Source organism: Haplochromis burtoni, unplaced genomic scaffold (assembly GCF_018398535.1).
Source record: "Haplochromis burtoni strain Fernald_Lab_line unplaced genomic scaffold, NCSU_Asbu1 Contig_437, whole genome shotgun sequence".
NCBI lineage: Eukaryota > Metazoa > Chordata > Actinopteri > Cichliformes > Cichlidae > Haplochromis > Haplochromis burtoni.
The window spans coordinates 250,999-275,441 of record NW_024582798.1 but is presented as its reverse complement, the minus strand read 5'-3'; the positions used below and the strand labels follow the sequence as shown (position 1 = coordinate 275,441).

Genomic DNA, 24,443 nt, shown 5'->3' with positions numbered 1-24,443 from the left:
ACATTCAAAGTTCAAACCTTCGTAGAAAAATCAGTCCAGTATTATAGAATGAAACCAAAGATCAAACCCTGTTTTCAGGTCCAGAACATGGGAATCGAGCAGCTGCGAGAGAATTCAACATTAATGAATCAATGGTACGGAAGTAGAGGAAGCAAGAAGAATGAGTTGAGTAAAGTTTGACTTATCTGACTGTTTTATTTCACTTTATGCCCCTTATAATCCGGTGTGCCTTATGGTCCAAAAAATACGGTAACTTCTACCTTCCTTCAGTATTTCAGAAGTCCAACTTTTTGTGCGATGGTTAGCATCTTCCTCTGCCTTTTGGGATACCACAGGTGCCTTTGATGGTGCAGAACGTTTCATCGACATTGTTGTGTTTGATGGGGAGAAAACTTACAAGCATAGAGTACAGCACTTCAGAGTCACACTGCTAGGATCGAAGAATTATGTAAATTTGGCAAGCTGAACGCATTCTGTACAGGAGACACAGCATGCAGGAGATTGATTGACAATGCTCTACAGCCAATCAGGACACAGAACACAATGCGCTGTAAGAAAAAAAAACATGCAAAATTGCACAAAAAAAACATCAGCAAAACAGCGAGGGCGTGAAATGTGAACCGCGTTATAGTGAGGGACCAGTGTACTCCAGGAGGATTTCTCCAAGCTTCAGTGACAGCAGAGATACTCGGAGGTTGTGGCAAGGGGTACAGACCATCACAGACTACAAGCCCACTGCGCAGACCGCTGTCAGTCCACCTCTTTAAGCTAAACGAATTCTTCACTCACTTTGAGGCACAAAAATACACCCCCGCACAGAAAACCCCCCACTCCACCCCATCCCCCAACGACCAGGTGGTGAGACTATCCCCAGACAGTGTGTGGAGATCCTTTGAAAGGATCAATACACGCAAAGCCCCAGGACCCTGATAACATCCCTGACGAGCACAGAGGGACTGTGCTGCAGAACTCACAGATGTCTTCACAGACATCTTTAATACATCACTGAGCCAGGCTGTCGTTCCCACATGCCTCAAAGCCTCCACCATCATTCCTGTACCGAGGAGGTCTCCTCCCTCCTGCTTTAAGAACTGCCATCCGGTCGCACTCACCCTCAAGTGCTTTGAACAGTTAGTCATGCATCCATTTAAAACATTTCTTCAAACTGGATCCATTTCAGTTCACATACCGGTCAAACTGCTTGACCGATGATGGAATCTCAACTGCCCTTCACTCAGCCCTCACATATCTGGACACTAGAGACTCAGAATGCTGTTCATAGACTTCAGTTCAGCATTCAACACGATCATTCCCCAGCAACTCATTCACAAAATGGATCTGCTGGGGATCAGCACCTCACTGTGTATGCGTTGGCAACAACACCTGCAACAGAAGAACACTGAATACAGGGGCTCCCCAAGGATGTGTGCTGAGCCCCCGTCTCTTCACTCTGCTGACCCACGACTGCACACCATCACACAGCTCCAACCTTTTCATCGAGTTTGCAGACGAAACAACTGTGGTAGGTCACAGCAGCAACAACAACCTGTCCCTGAATGTGAAGAAGGAGGAGAACATCATAGACTTCAGGAGAACTCACACCCTGCACACCCCACTAACTATCAACAGTGCTGATGTGGAGAGGGTAAACAGCACCAAGTTCTTGGGTGAGCACATCTCAGAAGATCTCTCCTGGTTAAAAAACACAGCATCACTGGTCAGAAAAGCCCAACAGCGACTCTACTTCCTCTGCTGACTGAGAAGAGCAAGAGCCTCAACACCCATTATGAGCACCTTCTACTGCACCCGCCTCATCCAGAAAGCTCTCAGCATTACAGGTGACTCCACTCATCCCTCCAACAGCTTCTTCGGGAAGGAGACTGAAGAGCCTCTCTAGACCAGCAGACTGAGAGACAGCTTCATCCATCAGCCTGTCAGGATGCTGAATTCATTCCCTGCTCTCACACACAGGAACTCCAGACCTGCATTCAACTCTTCCCTCTTTTTATCTTTATATTGTTTTAGTGTACACTGAGGGCCATGGGAGCTTTGCAACTTCAAATGCCTGTGTATGATCTGTGCATATGGTTTTTGACAATAAAGCTGACTTTGAGCAGACTTTGACTTTATGGTTTCAGTACTGATTTTAGAGACATTAAGCAGATGTTATAAGAGCTTTGGATACACGTGGGTTACGCTGAAAGTATTTTAGGGAATTCCATTGTAATGAAAAAATTTGCGTATTTTTTCCTTTTTATCTAAATTTTTAAAACTACATCAAAAGAATAAAAGAAAACTTAATAAAAAAAAACAATCAAACAGCTGCAGATATTTTGTGTAACTACTCATGAAATAAATGCGATTTTTTTCTGTGCAATATACTGTACTATACTTTGCATATTTACAGTGTCTTTATGTGTGTGAGTTTGTGTCAACACAGAAGTTTTGCATGAGTCACAGAATGTGCCTTTTGGTATATATCTTTATCTGTAAGCACACCAGTTAAGCCTGCTGCTTTTGCGTGTCAGAGATTTGTGCAGGTTACAAATAAGGACACAATAAAAGAGAATGCAGGTTGTGATTTTTGTAATGAAGTCAAGATCACATTCTGGCAGGTTACACTGTCATGTTTAACTTTAACAGTAACTGCAGGATTGCACCATTGGAACATATTACCACTTTTTTGTCCCTATGTGTGATTGTAGGTGGACCAACAACCCTTCACTCTTTGTCTAGCTCTCTCTCACTCATTTTTTCTTCTTTGTTTTTGTCTTTCTCTCTCTTTTTGTTTATCTTTCTGTCTATGCAGCTGTACAGCAGTATGCCTGTATGTTTGCCAGCAGCATAAGAAGAAGCATTATGGAAGTGAAAGAGCGACGTCCATACTGCTCCCTAACAAAGAGCCGGAAGGACAAAGAGGGGCCATACAGTGGTGAGACAGCTCATTTAGAACATTCATAGAGTCTTTTATGTTTCTTTTATTATGTATGTGTTTGTCCATCCATTCATTTCATGAGTCAGCCAAGAGCTGACTGATATATATATACCCACATAGCAGACGGGTCTGGCCCGGATCTGGTATCAAGCCAGCACTGCTGGCTGACTTCTGGTGTGGTAAGTGGTATATCATCCAGATATGGGCCAGGCCTGGCATAGATGGCGCTGTTTATGTGATGGCATGCCACATCTGGCCTGATTGTGGTTTGGTTTATGTCCAGGCTCATAGAAACGGTGGCCCGATCCTGTGATACCGCTGAGCTATATATTGACCTGAAACTTCACATAGTTGTGATGTGAGTATGCGTCATCATCTGGCCCGATTGTGGTTTGGTATTAATGTGTGCCCAGGCTCAATTACGTAAAAATGCCAGAGGTCGGCCCGTATGGCCCAAGCATATCAAATGGCGAGGCACGTATTTACTCTCACGGACTACCATCGCTGGATGCACGCAAGGGATAGTTACTAGTCAACACAAACGAGTCGTCTGGAGCCAGCGTTCTCGGTCGAATGAACTGGCACTAGATTTATGTCTCCGAGTTTTTACGTCATGATTACGTCTCACGCGATCTGGAGCGCATAAATGGCGTGAGGATTGTGGTCATTATACTATATACCTGCATATGGTAGCCCTCAACCGATTTCAAGATGCGGCTTTGACAGGTTGGGTGGAGGTCTACACATATATTTGAATAAAACACCTGTGAGATATCGAGCTGGCAGATTAGAGTGGCATGTCAAGCATACAAGGAGTATAGAATGTAAAGGGTAAACCTATTGAATAAGAAGTTCATGTGGCTCTCTATAATACCTGGCTCCTCCAGTCTGCATGTCAAGAGTGTGAATGTGTATGAATGTAGTTAGGAAGCAGTCAGTTTAGAGAAAGTGTGCGATTGGGTGAATGTGCCATGTTGTATAGAGCAGTTTGAGTAATCTGGGAGAGTAGAAAAGCGCTATATAAGAATCAGTCCATTCACTGTCTGAACAGAGTTTCGTCATGTTACTTCTGCACTGTTATGTTCCGACACATGTTGTTATTACATGGCTTGATTAAGGTACACATTGGGCTGACATCTGGAACCAGAGCTGAAACTGTTCTGGGCCAGCGCATAACAGCAGGGTGCAAGTTGCTAGCCCTAGCAGGCATGGCATACATGGAACGCCATAACCAAGTGGCCGGCATAGTGTACAGAAACATCTGTGCCGAGTATGACCTGGAAATCCCGAGGTCAAAATGGGAGACACAATACAGAATGAGAGCAACATCAGGAAAAAGGAACACAAGAAGCAGGAGAAATACCAAGGGCTAACAGAAGAGCTCAAGACGATGAGGAGTGTGATTGTAACAGTGGTCCCAATGGTAATCGGAGCAGTCAGCAGTGATCAGTGAGATGCTTGGCTATAAGTTGAACAGCTACAAGGAGCAGTACTCTCCATGGAAAAGAAGACTAGAGGCCAAGATCAAGGTAGCACGGAAGGAAGTAAGCCTAAGTATGGTATAACAGGGAGATAGGCAGGAAAATAAACCAGCTGTTCTCTCAGAACCAGCCAAGAGGTACTCTTAGTGGCAGGAGAACAATGTGAGAACACCACCAAGGCTGGAGATGGAACAATACTGGAAGAACATATGGGAGAAATACACAACCAAAATGTCAATGCTCAGTAGCTAGTGGATCTAAGTGAAGACCACAGCAACCTCCCTGAACAGGATCCAGTAACCATCACTGTAGCAGACATTCAAAAAAGGGTCTCCAGTATGAAGAGTTGGTCAGCACCAGGCCCCGACATGGTTTATGCCTTCTGGCTGAAGAGCTGACTGCACTTCATGAGTGTCTGGCAGCATAAATGAACCACTGAAGGACGGACAGTCCTGATCCCCAAGGTTCCCCAGAAGGGACCAGTCCCATCCAACTACCAGCCAATAACCTGCCTCGCTACCACATGGCTGCTGGCATCATAGCAGCTAAGATGAGCAGGCACATGGCTCAATACATGAGCGGGGCACAGAAAGGGATTGGCAAGAATACCAGAGGAGCAAAACACCAGCTACTGGTAGACAGAGCAGTTGCCCAAGACTGCAAGACTAGGCTGACCAACCTGTGCACTGCCTGGATTGATTACAAGAAGGCCTATGACTCGATGCCCCACAGCTGGAGACTGGAATGTCTACAATTGTATAAAATCAACAGGAGCCTAAGAGCCTTCATCATGAACTCAATGGGGATGTTGAAAACAACACTAAAGGCCAACTTAAAGCAAATAGCACAAGTCACCATCAATTGCGGGATCTACCAAGGAGATGCTCTGTCCCCAGTACTGTTCTGCATAGGCCTGAACCTCCTCAATGGGATGTCTTGATGCATGCTCAGTCATCCAGGTAAGTGAATCCCAAAAGTTGATTCTGTTTATCTGGATGTAGTTTATCTGGATGTAGCGGATGTAGTGGGAGAAATGTTTGGTCACTCATCCAAGTGACTCAGTAATGATCAAGGAACTGACCTCACAGTTCATTGTTTAGTGGGCTAGTTTGTGCAATAGCACTGTTTATAAGGTTGGGGAAACCTGCCTTCAGCTGAGACTGAAGAAGTCACGGGGCCTATCGCGCGGTGCCCCGCGCTTCACTCGGACTTTCTGATCACGTCATGATCCACCTGATCCCCGCGTACAGACAGAGGCTGAAGCTCTCCAAACCTGTCGTGAGGACTAAAAAACTGTGGAGCAACGAGGCTGTGGAGGAGCTTCGCACGTGTTTGGAGACCACAGACTGGGACACAATGAAGGCTGCTTCTAACAGCTTGGACGAGTTTACGGACACTGTCACCTCCTATATCCACTTCTGTGAGGACAGCATTGTGCCATCACGCACCAGGGTGAGTTATAACAATGACAAACCCTGGTTTACTCCTAAACTCAAAAAGCTGTGGCTGGAAAAGAGAAAGGCGTTCAGAAGCGGAGACAGGGACTGCTACAGAGAGGCCAAGTACAGGTTCACTAAAGAAGTGGACATTGCTAAACATCAGCACTCTGAGAAGATGCAGCAGCAGATCTCAGAGAATGACTCGGCCTCTGTGTGGAAAGGTTTTAGGAATATCACCAACTACAAGCCTAAAACCCCCCACTCCACTGACGACTTGCTCTTAGCCAACACCCTTAACGACTTCTACTGTCGTTTTGACGAGCCATCAGGCAGCCTTCACACCTCCAACGACCCCAACAATAGAGGCACTTTGGACACTCATTCCCCCACCTCTCCCCCCTCCATAGAGCCATCACCACCTTCAAACTGTTCACCTACAACACCCGCCTCCTCACCCCACACAAAAGAGGATTTCACACCACCTCCTCCCACCACAACTCTTCATATTCATGAAGCAGATGTGAGGAAGCAGTTTAAGAGTCTGAATGCTCGGAAAGCTCCCGGCCCAGACGGCGTGTCTCCTGCCACCCTCAGACACTGTGCAAACGAGCTGGCCCCAGTGTTTTCTGGCATCTTCAACTCCTCACTGCAGGCATGTCATGTGCCTGCCTGCTTCAAGTCCTCTACCATAATCCCTTCCCCAAGAAACCTAGGATCACTGGACTAAATGACTACAGACCCGTGGCTCTGACATCTGTGGTCATGAAGTCATTTGAGCGCCTAGTTCTCTCCCATCTCAAGACCCTCACGGCCCCCCTCCTGGACCCCCTGCAGTTTGCATACAGAGCCAACAGGTCTGTAGACGACGCCATCAACATGGCCCTACACTTCATCCTGCAGCATCTGGACTCCCCAGGAACCTACGCCAGGATCCTGTTTGTGGACTTCAGCTCTGCCTTCAACACCATCCTTCCAGACCATCTCCGAGGCAAGCTTTCCCAGATGAATGTGCCTGATCCCATCTGCCGGTGGATCACTGACTTCCTGACGGACAGGAAGCAGCATGTGAGGCTGGGAAAGAATGTCTCGGACTCCCGGACCATCAGCACCGGCTCCCCTCAGGGCTGTGTTCTTTCTCCTCTGCTCTTCTCCCTGTACACCAACTGCTGCACCTCCACCCACCAGTCTGTCAAGCTAATCAAGTTTGCAGATGACACCACCGTTATTGGACTCATCTCGGACGGGGATGAGTCTGCCTACAGGAGGGAGGTTGAACGTCTGGTGTCCTGGTGCAGCCACAACAACCTGGTGCTGAATGCCCAGAAGACAGTGGAGATTATTGTGGACTTCAGGAAGCACACAGCCCCACTCCCCCCCATCATCCTGACTGACACCCCATCACCTCTGTGGACTCATTCCGCTTCCTGGGTACCACCATCACCCAGGACCTGAAGTGGGAGCCCACCATCACCTCCGTCATCAAGAAAGCCCAGCAGAGGATGTACTTCCTGAGGCAGCTGAAGAAATTCAACCTGCCAACACGGACGATGATGCAGATTCTACACTGCAATCATCGAGTCCATCCTCACCTCCTCCATCACCGTGTGGTACGCTGGAGCCACTATCAGGGACAAACAGAGACTGCAGCGTGTTGTGCGCTCTGCTGAGAAGGTGATTGGCTGCAGACTCCCATCTCTGCAGGACCTGTACACCTCCAGGACACTGCGGCGTGCAGCTCGGATCTCAGCTGACCCTTCTCACCCTGGACACAGTCTGTTTGACCTGCTCCCCTCAGGCAGGAGGCTCCGGTCCATTCGCACCAGAACCTCTCGCCATAAGAACAGTTTCTTCCCCTCTGCTGTTGGACACATGAACAATAACCACATGACTGTCCCCGCCACTAACACATGACCCTACGCTGTGTCACTGCATCATTTCATGTTTGGCACTGATCACCACCTGCACTCATGTATATATCTTTCTACGTAGCACTCATAATTCTTATTCTCATGTATATATCTCATGTATATCTCATGCACATATCTTTCTTTCTACATAGCACTTTAATTCTTATTGTTTGCACTGAAGCACCGCAGCAATTTCCTAATGTTGTAAACCTCAACATCTGGCAATAAACCCCATTCTGATTCTGATTCTGATGACTGATGTAACATTTCTCCCACTGAAAACGCTACATCCAGATGAACAGAAAAAAACTTTTTGTGGTTCTAAGTAGAGATGGCACGATACCACTTTTTTATGTCCGATACCGATACCGATATCATAAATTTGGATATCTGCCGATACCGATATGAATCCGATATAGTGTTTTTTAATCAACAAAACTGTTTTTTTAAAATATCTTGCTGCATTTTGCAAGTCTGCAAGTTCATACTCAAGTTTAAAACAACAACTACACTAAAGCTATTCTGTTATACCTGTATACAAAAAAATATTTCATAGTTCAGCAATACTGATCAATCTAATAAACTTAAACCTACACCATCCTCCCTATTCTGGTATTTTAAAGAGTACTTAGCGTAAATATTAAGCAACCTAACTAATAGGGTTCCAACTCCCAGCAACAACAAAAATAAATAAATAAAAAATAGGGAACCACCCCTCACGCGCCACCTCATGATGCTTAATCGACGTAATCAACATTAATTTGATGCAGTGTGAAAAAAAATGCACAGAAATCAATTATTTTTCAAGAAATATTAAATAGATTCAACATCTTTCTTCAACAAAATTGCAGACTGCACAGATGGTACCTTCCCAAAGTAAAAAGTACTATAGCTTACTAGGGTATATATATTAGACTTAATAGTCACTATATACAGTAATTGACTTCTATTCATTTTACATCAAATTAAAACTTTGGGTGTCAGATAATTATTTATTAAAAGCTAGACATTTTAAATGAGAATAAGAAAGAAAAGTATGTCTTTGTGCCCCCTTTTCCCAGTTAATGCCCTATCGGCCCCCCTGGCTAAACTTTGCTAGATCCGCCCCTGCACAGTTACCAGCCGTCAGCTACGTAGAAAACGATCCTGGTGTAGAAAGTAATATTAAATAAATTGTAACAACAGCTTATCAAGCTTAAACGTGCTGCTGTTGTTCAGCCGCTGGTTTCCTCTTTCTGGCGCAAAGTGGACCAAAAACAAACAAGAGAGACTCGCGACAGAAAAGCCGATCAGCTGATCATTAGCAGTTTCACGATTGAAGTAGCAGCCGGAGAGCGAGAGGCAGTCGCTCGTTAAGCTTAACGCAGGAATGCTTTACAAAGATTCAGAGATGGACTTACACACTTGTTTTACTTCTCTCGGGGATAACTTTGTCGGAGATGAAATGCCAGGTTGCTAGCGAAGCTCCAAATGCTATCCAGACCACCGACAGGTCCCGCATGCCACAGCCACTCTATCACGTGATGCATACTGCTCCGACGTGCTAACGTTCTGAGGTGAGTTACGGCGTATGTGAGGTGCTTTCGTGATATTTAATGGATCGGATTACATTTTTTATTTTTCTCCGATATCCGATCCAGTAATTTAGGTCAGTATCGGACCGATACCGATACTTAATATCGGATCGGTCCATCTCTATCTAAGTGAGATCATTACAAGACTGGCTAGGATACCCGACTACAGGAACGGAGCATTGTCAGCCACTCTCCTGTACATGGATGACATCAAGCTTATACCAAGAGTGAACGAGACATCGATTCACTGATCCACACCACCGGATATACAGCAATGACATGGGAATGTCATTCGGACTGGAGAAGTGAGTCAGACGATAACAAAGAGAAGGGAAGGTAGTCAGAACTGCCAGAAGGCAATATTGCAGACACAGAGGACAGCTAAAGTACCTGCGAATCCCACAGGCAAATAGGAAACATGAAGAGGCCGCTAGGAAAGCTGCAACCACCAAGTACCTGCAGAGGGTCAGGCAAGTCCTTAGGAGTCAGCTGAATGGTAAGAATAAGATCCAGGCTATCGACACCTACACCCTGCCTGTGATCAGGTACCCTGCTGGGGTAATAAGCTGGCCAAAGGCGGCGATGGAAGCCACTGACATCAAGACCAGGAAAGCTCCTTACTGTGCATGAGGGTTTCACCCCAAGTTCAGCTGTACGCTAAGCTGAAGGAAGGAGGCCGGGCAGTAGTAGCAATACCGAATGTCAGCAACGAACACAACGGAACACAAGACGCAGGAGAAGTACCAAGGGCTCAGAGAAGGGCTCAGAGAAGATGTGGAGGGTGAAGGCAACAGTGGTCCCAGTGGTAATCGGAGCGCTAGGTACAGTGACTCCCAAGCTAGGCGAGTATCTCCAGCAGATCCCAGGAACAACATCTGAGATCTCTGTTCAGAAGAGCGCAGTCCTACACTGTAAAATCGAATTATTTCCCAGAACTCAAAAAAACTATGTAAACTCATCGCCTCAAAAAAACTAAGTAAAGCTTACTTAAGATGACTGTTAGGACAACTATATCATTGCAAGTCTGCAGTATTAAGAATAACTTGATATTTCTGACTGTACAATACTAATTGTTTACCTACTGACAAACATTTCAAGTTCAACTAAATGAAAAAACAATTTGTGGTAACCTGAATATGATTAAAAATAATTAACAACACTTTTTGTAATGATGTTAAAATCAGCCCAACTTTTATTTTCAAACACAACAAAGTATAACAGCCAACATACTGGACACTGTTCTGCTGAACAACAAACAATTATATTGCCATCACTGTTATAATCTTACAATGAAACAAAGTCTCAGATGTAATTATTCTGAAAATAAGTTTAGGCCTACCACAAGTTTGTTTTGTACTTACATTACTTATATAATCAAAATAAAATATTTGTTGTTCTGTCACAAGTGCAGTCTCTGATTTAAACAACACATTTGTTTTTCCATTCCAACACATGAGCTGGAATGTTGTAATTTTAAGGATGGCTTGTTTCCAGTCCAGGCATTACTGCCTGAATGACTGTCATGGATCGAGGTGATCCTAATGTAGGTGCAGAAGAAAGTCTTTAACTTTAAGTTTGTACGTGCTTCAGAGTTTGTGCGTTCTATGGAATTTTTACGTGTTTTGGAGTTTGTACGTGTTTTGGGTTTGTACATGTTTTGGAGTTTGTACGTGCTTTGTCTCTAGGGGCCACCGTAAATATACTTTTATTTATTCACTCCACATAAAATGTAATAAATAAATCATATAATACAAAAACCAACTATTTACATTTCAACTTTTAACTATTTAAATTTTCAGCTTTTTCCTTTTAAACAAATTTAAAGTGAAACAACACAAAACACTGCAAACCACAACACAATTAAATATAAATTAAAATATGAAAACAAAAAAAGATGCACATTCTCTGTCACATTTGTTTTTCATTCCAACACATGAGCAGGAATGTTGTATTATTTTAAGGGTGGCTTGTTTCCAGTCCAGGCATTACTGCCTGAATGACTGTCATGGATCGAGGTGATCCAAATGTAGGTGCAGAAGAAAGTCTTTAACTTCCCTTAAGTACAGTGGCAGTGGATGTGGGTTGGAGATGCAATGAGCTTGAACCTGCAGGCGACCATCTTCACTGACCACACCATCTGTGACGGAGGACTCATCTCTCCTGTTGTCCTGCAAGCAAACAATCATATTTTTTGGAACATGAACTTAATTGCTTTCTTAAAACATTTTTTTCTGCATTTGGTATAAAACAGACTCCAATTTGGACAATCTCAGGCTCCCTCCCCACGGAGAGGTGACATTCAATGTCCCACTGTCAGTCTGGATAGCCGTGACCACCACCCAACACACAATAATGTCATGAAAGCATCATTTTAAAAAGGGCTATGCAAACATGGCCAATAACTTTCATTCTAAGATGTGCAAAATGATTTGGGCACAAAACAAATTTTGCTGTTAGAAAACTTGCAGACTTCACTATATACAGTGTAGACCCTCTAAACTAAGTTTGGGGGATGTGATCTTTCAAGAAATGCAGACAAACTGTTGTTGTTTGTTTACTTACACAGCATGTCTTGTAGAATTAACTGGAGTCACCAGCAACAGCATAGTGCAGTCATATCTCAAGTCTAATAACAGAAGACAGGAAAAGATCAGTAAGAAACAACTTCCCCAAACCAAAGCACAAATAAAACAATAAGTAAAACAGGCTGATCTAAAGTATGATTAAAGTTCAGCCTGATTAATATAAATGTCACTGACAGTTGCTAATATATTGGAAAACCAAAATACTTACTGATGTCTTTCTGTCCAACAGCAGGAGTGCTGGTCCCGAGCCTCAAAGACAGTAAGAAGCAAGCAGAGGGAGAAAAAACAGAACATTTTTCAGAAACTGATTTGATCCTTAATGGCTGTGCAATCATAATAACTTACAACACAGAGGGTCAATGTAGACCCCATACAACCAAATTAGACTAACACATATAGTATTAAAAACACCATCTACTACTGTGTCTGAATGTGTGGTATTGGCACTGTCAGTTTAGGCCTAAAGAGATATGTGTTTAAAAAAAGACCACCTAATTTAAATATAATCATTACATGCTTGTTAAAAGTTAACTTCCAATATATAAAGTTTCTAATAAGCAAAATGACCAGATCTAACATATGGCAGGGTTTATATGTAACATAATGTTTCTTATGATTCAACTGTGGAATTTAACTTAATTCTTTAGAAGGACAAGCTATATTACTTTATTCTCAAGTATAAAGCCAACCTAGACTTTAACCATTTAACAGGCCACTAATCTGGATTATAGCTTTCACAACAAAACTTGTTTTTAAACACATTTTTAACAAAACAAATACTATTGTTATTATTTAAAATGTAATTAAACAGAAAAGTCGTTAAATATAAAAGCAGTTTGCTTATGTTGTTAAATAAAGTCTAGATTTGACATTAATAGATGCCACAGATGTTCAAAAGCTGCCACAAAGCATTAAAAAAAATAGACGTCTTCCAAAACGTTGGAGCATTTTTGCAAATATGTGATGTCTTGATAAATCGAGCAGATACTTTACACAGCTACATTCTCGCCTGAAAATATCTTAAAAGTTTATTTTGTGACCCAGAAAGTAATATTTAAAAGTTTTTTAGCGCGCTCCTCCGCCATTGCCGCGTTAGTTTACGAAATGCATATTTAGCTGTACCACGTCCCTCGAAGTCCACACAAGTCACGATACATGCTCGATAAAACGAGGAGGAGCAAAAACACATCCCGGAATTTTTCGCGTTCTCGCTTCATGTGTACTTTGAACTGGAACAGTACTTGTTCTCCAACGTATCACAAGTCCACGAGACCACAAGTACACATAGACAGGCTCCGACAACCACGGCCTCCTTTTCCCCAGACTACCCTTTCTGGGTCACAAAATAACCTTTTAAGATATTTTCAGGCGAGAATGTAGCTGTGTAATGCTCAAATATCTACTTAATTTATCAAAATATCACATATTTGCAAAAGTGCTTCCACGTTTTCGGAGAGCTCTGTTATCCACCAGTGCGATAGCTGACCGGGAGGTCAAGGCTTCGATAAGAGTCCGACGGGAGAGCTCTGTTATCCACCAGCGCGATAGCTGACCGGGAGGTCAAGGCTCAATAGAGTCTGTGAGCACAGCTCACTGCTGGCTTATTATTTTCAACCCCCCTGCGGTCTTTTGCTACTCAGGTTAAACATGATATAAATAATGTTAGTTAGTTATGGCTATGGATTGAAAATACCCCCCACACCACACCCCTAACGGCTGCACCTCCCGAAAATTTTGTCTGGGCTCTTATCTCACTTTTTTATTTCAAACAATCAACAGAAAATTTCACAGACATATTTTTATATAAGGTTTTTAAGGCTGTGGTGTTAATTTTTAAGTAACATGAGCCCAGCCGCAGCAGCAACGCTAGGCTAACACTAACTAGCTAGCAAGATTATAAACCTGGTGCTAAACTAAGAGAAGCCACAAAATCAGTTTGAATAAGAGTAAACATTTACTCACCAAGTCAGTGTATCAGGTAAAGATCCACAGCAATGACAATAATCTCTTGAGCTGACGCTTCTCCAGGTTTGCTCAACATATTCCATAACAAATGCACCATGAACATGCGGACTGATCCGAGAGGGAGGAGGACGGTAGTGTTTTCAAAACACATCTTTCATCCTTCCGCCCTGAGAAGCAACATTTCCAGCTTACTTAGGTTTTCTAAGTTAAGAAAACTCAAATAAATTGAGTTGATCAGCATTTTTGCATAAAAAGTACTGGTAAGTTACTTAAATTGAGTTCTAATAACAAATTGATAAAAAACTGAGTTCTGCCTACTTAATATTTTTAATTAAACACAATATTACATTTTACAGTGTAGGAACAGCAAAGATACTACGCAGGACCCTCAGATTCCCAGCCCTCCGGTAGAAGACCCAAACTTGAAGGATAGACTGCCCGCAGGGACGAGAGGGGAATTTATATATTGCATGCTTCCTGTGACTGTGAAGGCTTAGGTTCTTAGGTTTTCTTTAATGCCATCTTTAATTCCATTCTCAATTATAATTTAATTATATTAAAACAACAATCAGTAAATGAATTAAACACTAAACATAAAAACAGCTGAGATTCTTTTTAAATCATGACTGGGTAACAGGATCAGGAAAGCATTGCAGCAAGATTGTGAGGCCTCCTCAGTAGATTATCATAGAGATTGTTTGTCAAATGATTTCTGTGCATACACAGGTTGCGTTGATGTCCATGTGCTGTAGAGCTAGACAATCGTCTGCAACCCTTACAATGTAATCTACATATACCACCATTCTTATTCATTATTATTAAGATATTGGTCCTCACAGTATATAAATATTTTATTACTACATTGTACTACCACAAGAGTATTCAAAAGCCAAATAGCAAACTCCTGTCAGTTTCCTGTTTTTTAGATGAGCTGTTACATTTTCTTACAACTAAATTTTGGCCTGGCTCTGTCTTTGGTTTGTGTATATCACCTCATTTTTTACTCCTGAGAAGTCAAAGGTATGTCAGGAGTGGCTTCGTGTGGTGATGATTTTGTCTTCCTTGAGTTTATCTTATCCATCTGCATGTTTCTTAAACATACCTCAATGTTTGATTTTGGATATTAAATATTCAAAATTATTATTATTTGATTTGACCTTAAACTTTTCTGTCCCTCGTATGTGTGAATAATTTTGTTTATATTATAATATGATTGGATTTATTCAATAAAAAGAGAAGCTATTTTAATGTAGTTGTTATCAAGGACATTTTATTCTTTTTTCAATTTAATTTTATAATTTGATGCTTTCTAAGCGTTTTGAGACCAAAACTTCTTTCTGTTAGTTATTAATGGACAGACACAACATAAAAATCACGTAGTCTGCAGTGACTTACCCTCCTCAGTAAATCCAGTAAATGCAACCTGGTTTCATTATTTGTTCTGTGTCTTTTTTCTATTAAAGAAGAAGCTAAATTATGGTGAAATGATTGGTGGAGAGATTACTACTACTGTCAGTAATCCTGAAATTTTCTTTGTAATTCTTTGAAGCTATTATGTTGTAATAGTTTAACATAAATATGTAACATAAAATAATATCAACAGTTCAGTTCAGTTTATGCCAAGAATCACTTAATAGCTTAGGTTTAATTCTTAGGTTGCTTATTGTTTAAAGGTTTGCCTTGGTGTTTATTCCCTCAGTTTTTTCACAGCATTCCTGTCTCTGGGAATTCCCCTATACTTAGCTCAGTTCTGCCTGTGTTTATCTGCTAGTTTTTGCATCTCACTTCTTGTTTTATTTTGTTATCACTTGTGTATTGTGCTTAACCTATTTACCTATCTGGTTACCCTCTTTTAGTTAAGGTTGGTTTAGTTCTTTAGTTCTGTGTCATCTCATTAGCCCTTGCAGTGTGTATTTAAAGCCTAGGGACATGTAGGTAGAAAACAGCAGAAGTTCTCTGTGTAGGACATGAGGAGACGGATGTAATTAGTAAAGCAAGTAAACTACAGCTTCACAGCTCATCTTCAAGCCATTGAGCATTCGTTTTCAGAACCTTAGTTTGCACTGTTTGTAACTTGTGCTGATAAAAATGAAAGTGTCTCATTGATGGTTATTGATTATATTATTGTATCCTTCCTCAATGAAATTATTTGTTGGAAGTCAAAATATTTGGTGTTGTAAATTAACCTCCTGGACCTGGCGTCCACATATGTGGACATCACATTTTGGGTTATTTAGACCAAATACTCAATTTAGCTCTACAAAGGCCTGATATCCACTCACGAGGACGTTATACTGCTACTGTTCTATTGAAATTTTAAACAAATATCCTCATATGTGGCTCTCATTTTTCTTAGAAAAAAAAATTAAAAAAGAAAAAATCTGGTAATTCTTTGTTTTTACATTCATCAGGTCCCAATCAGCCCAAATATCAAAGAGAAATTAAAAATGCATGCCGTGGAAGAGTTCAGGTCTTAGGAGGTTAAACTACCAACATTTTAAACAAGTAAAACTGAAAAGTGTGTTGGGCTTGGCAGACATTTGCACCCTTCTCGTTCAGAGTTGATTTTGACGCTCTACTTTAACTGTACATAGTGATGGATTATATGGGGCTTGAGCTGCATCTACATAAAGACTTTTTTAATCTGTCTATTTTATGTTCATCAGGGGACAGTGAAGGCTGTGCTATTGGTTCCCAGGGACTCCGGGTCCCCACCCAGAAGTCCTATTCCTCCAGTGAAACACTGAAGGCTTTTGACCAGCACCAAGACCAGACCAGGTTAGAAAATAGATGACACACATATTATCTTCTGTTTTGTTGAGCAATATCAGAACTGTGTCAAAAATGTCAAAAACACAAACTGGCGTGATTAGAATGTCTTTTCTGTATGTGAGTAGCTCTATTTATTCCTCTGTGTAATTCACCTTTGTAAAACAGCTGGCTGAAAATCTACCGTATTAATTATACTCTATTGAATAAACCTACATATATGGGAATTTATAAGCAAAGTTTATTTCTACTTAATTAGGTTGACGTAGACCTTCCTCAGTCTTGGCCAGCTGCCGCTTTTCCCAACCTTATAAGCAGAACATTTGCATTATGACCGAAACTAGCACCACTGACAAGAACGGGCCATGAGGTCAGCCTTGACCATCGATGAATGGTCACAGAGGGAGTCGGGGCCTTTTTGGATATGATGCTCTTCTTCTTCCCTAGCCATTGTGTCTGTGGTGATGGTGTTCGCTCTGTGTTGTGTCATTTTGATGATATTTGTGTCCAGTGGATGATGAGACTATATTATTAAAAAAATTCCCCTCTCACCCCTCCCGTCTGTCCTTCAAGCTCAGGTCCTCTACCAGAGGCCTGGGAGCTTGAGGGCCCTCGCAGTATCTTAGCTGTTCGTGGGACTGTGCTCTCCTGAGATCTCGGATGTTGTTTACCATGCACATCGACTTTAAATGTCCCCCATTACTCAAGGAAATCTCAGTCTAAGAAGGCTAGCCTGTCATTTTTCATATTCTTCTAGTGAAATTAATGTATTTGTCCACCAAGTTAACGTGACCAGTAAATTGTGGTTGTAGTTGTGAAACGTGTCTCACTGTCCACATAAACAGAATCAACTTTCTGGGATTTTCTTACCTCGATGACTCAGCATGCATAAAGACATTCAAATACAATATTCTTAGTATAGACATTTATTTAATCATCTTACAGTAATCATTACTTAATGCTGTTTTGTATAATTCCAGTAAATATATGTTGGTTAATTTACTAGTAGGGGTGGGCGATATAAACAATATACGATAGAAACGATATAAATTTGGCCAACGATAGAGATTTTGACTATATCGCTCTATCGCGATAGCGCATGTTGATGATGTCATCAAGCTGCGCCTGTTTTGGTCGAAAGCATCGCAGCGGCTACAACCATTATCATCTGCAAATTATGGGCGGACAGTCATAGCAAAGAGATGAAGCACTTTTGAAATATGGGGAAAGCCAAAAACTGCGCTTCCTCCACTTCCGTAACATTGATTCATTAATGTTGAATTCTCTCGCAGCTGCTCTATTCCCATGTTGTTGCAGTATATTAATGACTAACCTCGTATTGTGGATGAATAATCTCAGTTGTTCTCCTGACTGAAGTTTGGCCCGTGTACAGCATCCTGCTATGCGATTGCATTTGTCCCTGACCACCAGAATCCCTCACGTTAACTTTTATCGAGTGGAAAAAAGTTGGCGTTCATCCTCCAGCTTCACTGTGCTAATGTTATGCTAACATAGCTGTGTCGCTAGCAATCACGTAGCACAACATTATATACCAGCTAGCCCAACTTCAGTAACCCTGCAAACGCCACTGCTGTTTAGTTTTCTGTCTTCATTTATGTTGGAAGTGACAGCAGAGCTGTACGCTTGAATTAGTTTCAAAAATCTCTCAGAACATGGTATGAAATGTTTAGGTGGAAACTAGCAGCTAACTTCCTGTTAACTTCTAACTCCGTTAAATTTAATAAATTCTGTTTTCATGGATGCCTGGATGTTAAACTTAATTGTTACACCTGGTAAAGCAGCAACGCTGATGATTTTATTAAAGATGAAAGAATTTAGACCGTTTTTAACTCTCAGTGTTTTTGACTTTGGGACCTGAAGCGGACGGAGTTTTGGACCCAGATTACTCCGCGAAGCTCCTCACTACGGCAGCCGTAATGCTCTGACGATCCATCAAGCAGTGCGGCTTACCAAAGTTGTACTAAAACATTTTTAACAGATTTCTGCAGCCAAAATCGGTTCGAGGTCAGTAAGCACAACCAGAATTCATACATAAGGCACACTCTCGATTTTTGAGAAAATTAAAGGATTTTAAGTGTGCCTTATAGTGTGGAAAATACGTTATACAGAAGAAAAGAATATATCGTGATATATATCGTTACCGCACGTGCTTCAAATTATATCCGCGATATGGATTTTAGGCCATATCGCCCAGCCCTATTTACTAGTATCAGTTTTTTCATCATAAGAATTTGCACTTTGTCTGTTTTTCACTTTGATACATTCAGTTACATAACATTCATAAAAAAGCAGAGTGTAGTTTGTTTCCTGTATTTTTGATGATGGTATAATGATGATGTGGTAGTTGTATAGTTCAGAACATGGATCATCAAAAGCCTACAGCGTGTGTGCAGCACCTTCCTTTATCCTTTTTGCCCTTGGCTTTTGACAGGTTACTGTACGGGACAACCAAGGGACACAAGGACATGGTTCACCATGAAAAGGATGATTTTAACAGACAAGGTGAGAGTCTGCAAAAGTGCACAGACAGCAATGCTATCCCCATCTATTTGTATGTGTGCACTAAGACCAACAAAACTACTGTAAAAAAGATATTTCCATCAGTTACTTTAGAAATATGAATTGTCTTTCTTTAAAAATATGATTACAATGTAGAGACATTAAAGTACATATAAATGAAATTTAAACAACCTAGAATTGTATGCATAAAATTTGCATAACCTAACATTAAAAGTATATATGACAGGAGTCCAGAAAGAGGATGGAAGCATATGATAATAAGTCTGAAGGCTATAATCGCCCAATGAAAGTGAAAAAGTGAGAAAAGAGAAAAATCACACAGTAAAATGAATAAAAATCAACAAAAGACTAAACAACAGTATACGTTATTGAACATATAATAGAAAATTAGTCTTGCTGTGCTGTTAATCATAGAATGATTTTATAACTGCTGATTGAAAATGAAGCACACACTTAGATTTTAAATATGTTTTTAAGGAGTATCCTGTTATTTGAAAACGATTTGAGCTCAATTCCAGTTACTCCTCATCCAATTAAATGTAATTAAATCATATGAAATACAGATATCAAAGAAACAGCATTTGAAATAGAAAATTGAATTTTATTTATTTACTTTTATTTACTATTTAGTGTCTTCATTCTGTTGTATTGCATCTATTTTTAAATTATTGCAGATTTTTAATACAAGAGTACAGGAGGGAAAAAAACGCAGACTTTACTTAGACTACTTTATTCCCATGTTACAGTCATTATTGAGAAAAAGTAATGTATTACATGTTACGCATTACCTTTCTTAAAAGTAATGCAGTACCTCACTTAATTACTCATCATAGAAAGTAATTTCGACAATACGTACGTTACTTTGTTATTCTGTAAAATGCCCTGAAACACATCAGTTATAAATAAACCTGAGGCTACAATCACACACCAACACAGATCCCTGTCTTACTGAGGAAATACATGCAATCTTTTTTATGTATGAGCACACACCTGACAAACCAAGATGACAACTAGCCCAAACAGACTTCAAGGCAACTGCAGTGATTCTAGGATAGAAACGTTATTGCTCGTCACTGCCTTTGTTACCTGTCAAAGCTCAGGCTCTGACAGGAAAGCTAGGATCATCAGACACTCAGCGTAAACATGATTCTGGGTTTCTCCAAAAGTTGATTCTGGACGTAGCGTTTTGTGGGAGAAACGTTTCGTCACTTTCGCCATGAGTACCATCTGTGAATGGCCATTGATCAGTGGGTTTTGATCAGTGGTTGCTGATCAATGGCCATGAGAATTTGCATAATTAAGACTAAGGAACTGAGCTCCCAGCCCATTGTTCCTTCAGTGGGCTGGTTTCAGTCATCATGCAAATGTCCTGTTTATAAGATTGAAGCCTGCAGTCAGCTGAGACTGAAGACGACGAAACGTTTCTCCCACTGAAAACATCCAGATGAACAGAATCAGCTTTTGGAGATGTTCTTACCTGGATGATTGAGCGTGCATCAAGATGATTCTGGGTTATTGGCTGCCCTGAATACATTCTTGTTGTTTTATTTTATATCAGGCTCCTTCTTTTTAGACCACTCCACCTCCCGCACACATACTTAGCTTGTTATTTAGAAACCTTCCAAATTTGACTACAGTGAGTTGGGAAAGTGTCGGTACAAACGGTAAATGTTTTTTAATGTTATTCACTGTTTAAAAAGCTGTTGAGCTGTTAAAATCAATAATGTTTACTATTATCATATAATTATTTATTATTATTTTTCACTTACTGCTTTTACTGTAATAACACTAATAATGAGTAAAGGTTGTCATTTAATTAGCAGTAAAATTGATCTTTAACTCTCTAATTTACATCTGAGCAAACTGTGTACAAAACTAAAGCACAGCTTCATATTGATTATATTAAACATGTACATGTCACTGTGAGCTGCACCACCATACATGAGACTGAAAGCACTTATATTCTCAACGTCTAACTGGATTTGAGGCACCTTTTGTCTGGTTTGTCTTCTGAGTTATTCATTCAGTCTCATAAGAATTGCTTTGTCAAAGATTCCTCACAGACTTGTTTGACTATTTTTCCATAGCTGTCTTCCACCTGCTGTATATACACTGTATTGCCAAAATTAATCACTCGTCTGCCTTCACACATATATGAACTTGAGTGAGATCCCGTTCTTAATCCATAGGGTTTAATGTGATGTCAGCCCACCCTTTGCAGCTATAATAGCTTCAGTTTTTCTAGGAAGGGTTTCCACAAGGTTTAGGAGTGAGTTTGGGGGAATTTTTGACCATTTGCAACATCTGACAATGATGTTGGGCGAGAGCCCCTGGATCTCAGTCTATATTTCCAGTTTATCCCGAAGGTGTTTGTCAGGTTGAGGTCAGGACTCTGTCCTTGTGCATTGGTGCACAGTGCTGTAGGAAGAGGAAGGGGCCACCCCCAAACTGTTCCCACATAGCTGGGAGCTTGAAATTGTATCTTGTTATGCTGAATATTAAGATTTGCTTTAGTTGAACTAAGGGGTCAAGCCCAACTCTGAAAAACAACTCCACACCATATCCCCTCACCAACAAATATAACACTGGACAGCGAAGTAACATTCTCCTGGCAGTCGCCAAACTCAGATGCCATCATATTGCCATACAAAGAAACACGATTTGTCACCCCGGAGATCAGATCCCCACTGCTCTAGAGTCTACTGGAAGTCTGCTTTAGATCACTTCATCCAATGCTTTGCGTTGTCCTTGGTGATATGAGGCTTGACTGCAGCTGCTTGGTCATAAACTCACATTCGATGAAGTTTTCTATTCAATTCAGTTTTATTTATATAGCACCAAATCACAACAAGTCGCCTCAAGGCGCTTTATATTGTAAGGTCGACCCTACAATAACACATACAGAGAAAAACCCAACAATCATATGACCCCCTATGAGCAGCACTTTGGCGACAGTGGGAAGGAAAAACTCCCTTTTAACAGGAAGAAACCTCCAGCAGAACCAGGCTCAGGGAGGGGCGGGGCCATCTGCTGCGACCGGTTGGGGTGAGAGAAGGAAGACAGGATAAAGACATGCTGTGGAAGAGAGACAGAGATTAATAACAGAGACACTGTTCCTGAATTAATCTGAAGGCCACATCAGGTTTGAAGGTCTGTAGCAACTGACTCTGCAGAAAGTTGGTGACCTCTGCATACCCAGCACCCCGGTCTGCGATTTAACATGGCCTACCACTTTGTGGCTGAGTTACTGTTCTTCTCAATCGTTTGTAGAAGCAGTCTGCATGCCTAGGTGCTTAAATTTATACACCTGTGGCCATGGAAGTGATTGGAACACCTGAATTCAATGATTTGGATGGGTGAGTGTACACTGGCAATATAGTGTATATTTTATGCCATAGTCACACCATCTCTGTGTATTAGAGCTATAGTCATTTGCGATGATCTAATGATTTCTAAATGATTTGAACACGGCCATCTGTTTCAGGTCAACACTTCAGTCTTCGTCAGCTGGGGATCTGTGAGCCACCGTCTCGTCGCGGCCTGCCTTTCTGCCCTGAAATGCCTCCACCCCACCGTGGTTTCTCAGTTGGTACAGCTCAGGAGCTAGACACTGATAGTCAGGCAGTCATGTCCCCAGAGCATGCTATGCATCTGTGGGGCCGCGGAGGTCTGGGTAAATCATCCGGGAGGAGTTCCTGCCTGTCGAGCCGCTCCAACTCAGTGCTGACTCTAACTGACACTGAGCACGAGAACAAATCGGACAGCGACAATGGTAGGAGATCAACTGTTCGCTCCATTTTTGATATCATGTCCTGCTTTGTGCTCAAGTAACAGTTCTTATTCATCTCTGTCATACTTAGAAACAACAGTTAGCTCGGTCTTTCTGATTCAACTGTTGTGTAGCTGATGGGGTAGACATCCTCGTGGGCCAACTTGAAAGTAACGTTATACTGTTAAAATGCTACAAGAAATCCAGTTGCACTTTTACTTTTTAAAATCTCTTTTGGGGCCTTTTGCCTTTTATTGGATGCTGCCGTAATGGAGAGTCGACAGGAAAGCAGGGAGAGATTGCAGGGGAAGGCGCGTAGCAAGGGGCCTCAGGTCAGACTCAAACCTGGGCTGCTGAATGTCATGCAGCACATGTTTGCCTTCTTCAGTCTCAGTAGAGACGAGCACAGCTGGTTCTAGCACCAGCTGCTACACTATTTAGACAGAAATGTATATAAACGTATATAACTTTATTTCACAGTTTGGTCAATGATAGTCATTTATCTGTTCATGTAATGGAATAGTAGACCTCTTTCAGTAATTACAAAAAGCAATCTAAAACTATCAGCTATTGTTATTAGAGGATCATAAGTTGTAAATAAAAGCATTGATAACAATTTCCAAACATGTTACTTTACCTAATTCTGATATTTGGGGTTTATGTAAAAATGTATTAATTGCAACCATTAAGTTGTTTAAGACAAAACAGCACAAACATGGATTTGAGAAACTTAGTTCTCTGACATTTAAAGTGATATCCAAGATTATTGTGCACACTCCCAGGAAGTGTCCCGCATGGTGGTCGAGCGGGGGGCAAAACCAAAAAGCCCTGCCAGTTAAATGTACGAATATCTGGCAATTCAAGGCTGCCTGGTGAGAATCTATTCAATTTTCAAAGGCAACTGTTGCTTCTGAGACATGCTGCAAACTGATTTTTATAATTATCTCAGTTTAAGTATTTGATATGTTTTAATTACTATTTTAAAGAAGTAGTTCGCACTGTTGCCGTACAGGTGCTGAGTTTGAATCTAAGAGGTGGCTGGGGCCTTTCTGTGTGCGTGTTGTGTGCTCTCCAGGTGCTCTGACTTCCCATCACATTCCAACACATCCATGGCTGTAAGTTAATTGGAGAGTTTAAAGTGGCCATAGGTGTGACTGTGAGCATGAGCAGTTGTCTGTTTGTGTTAGTCCTGCAGTGGTTCGGTGACCTGTACAGGATGTACTCTGCCTTTCACCCTGTGACAGGATACGCTCAGCCAAAGCCAAGGCACTGAAACAGATAAGCCGAACAAGATGAAGGGATGGACTTTCATCACGTCATTTCACCCAAAGAAAATAAACTGATTTGGTTGAGTGAATAAATTGTTGAAACTTTAACATAATTCTAGTGTAGAACAACAGACATGAAGTCTGAACCTAAAGGATTTGCAATCACAAAACATGTTACGCTTAATTCTCTCCCTCTTTAGAATCATCTCT

General features: G+C 41.4%; 1 protein-coding gene across 2 annotated transcripts in view; it reads left to right on the top strand.

Moving 5' to 3' along the window:
• The window catches only part of LOC121812112 (teneurin-3), a 185,900-nt gene extending 161,482 nt beyond the window's left edge, over positions 1 to 24,418 (top strand). For both annotated transcript variants that reach the window (XM_042213355.1, XM_042213354.1), the window contains 4 exons: positions 2,810 to 2,932; positions 16,553 to 16,664; positions 19,108 to 19,178; positions 22,681 to 24,418. In XM_042213355.1, coding sequence (XP_042069289.1) covers positions 2,830 to 2,932; positions 16,553 to 16,664; positions 19,108 to 19,178; positions 22,681 to 23,027 — 633 coding nt within the window. In that variant the 5' untranslated portion in view covers positions 2,810 to 2,829 and the 3' untranslated portion in view covers positions 23,028 to 24,418. The remainder of the gene's footprint in view (positions 1 to 2,809; positions 2,933 to 16,552; positions 16,665 to 19,107; positions 19,179 to 22,680) is intronic.
• Positions 24,419 to 24,443: the final 25 nt, after the last annotated feature.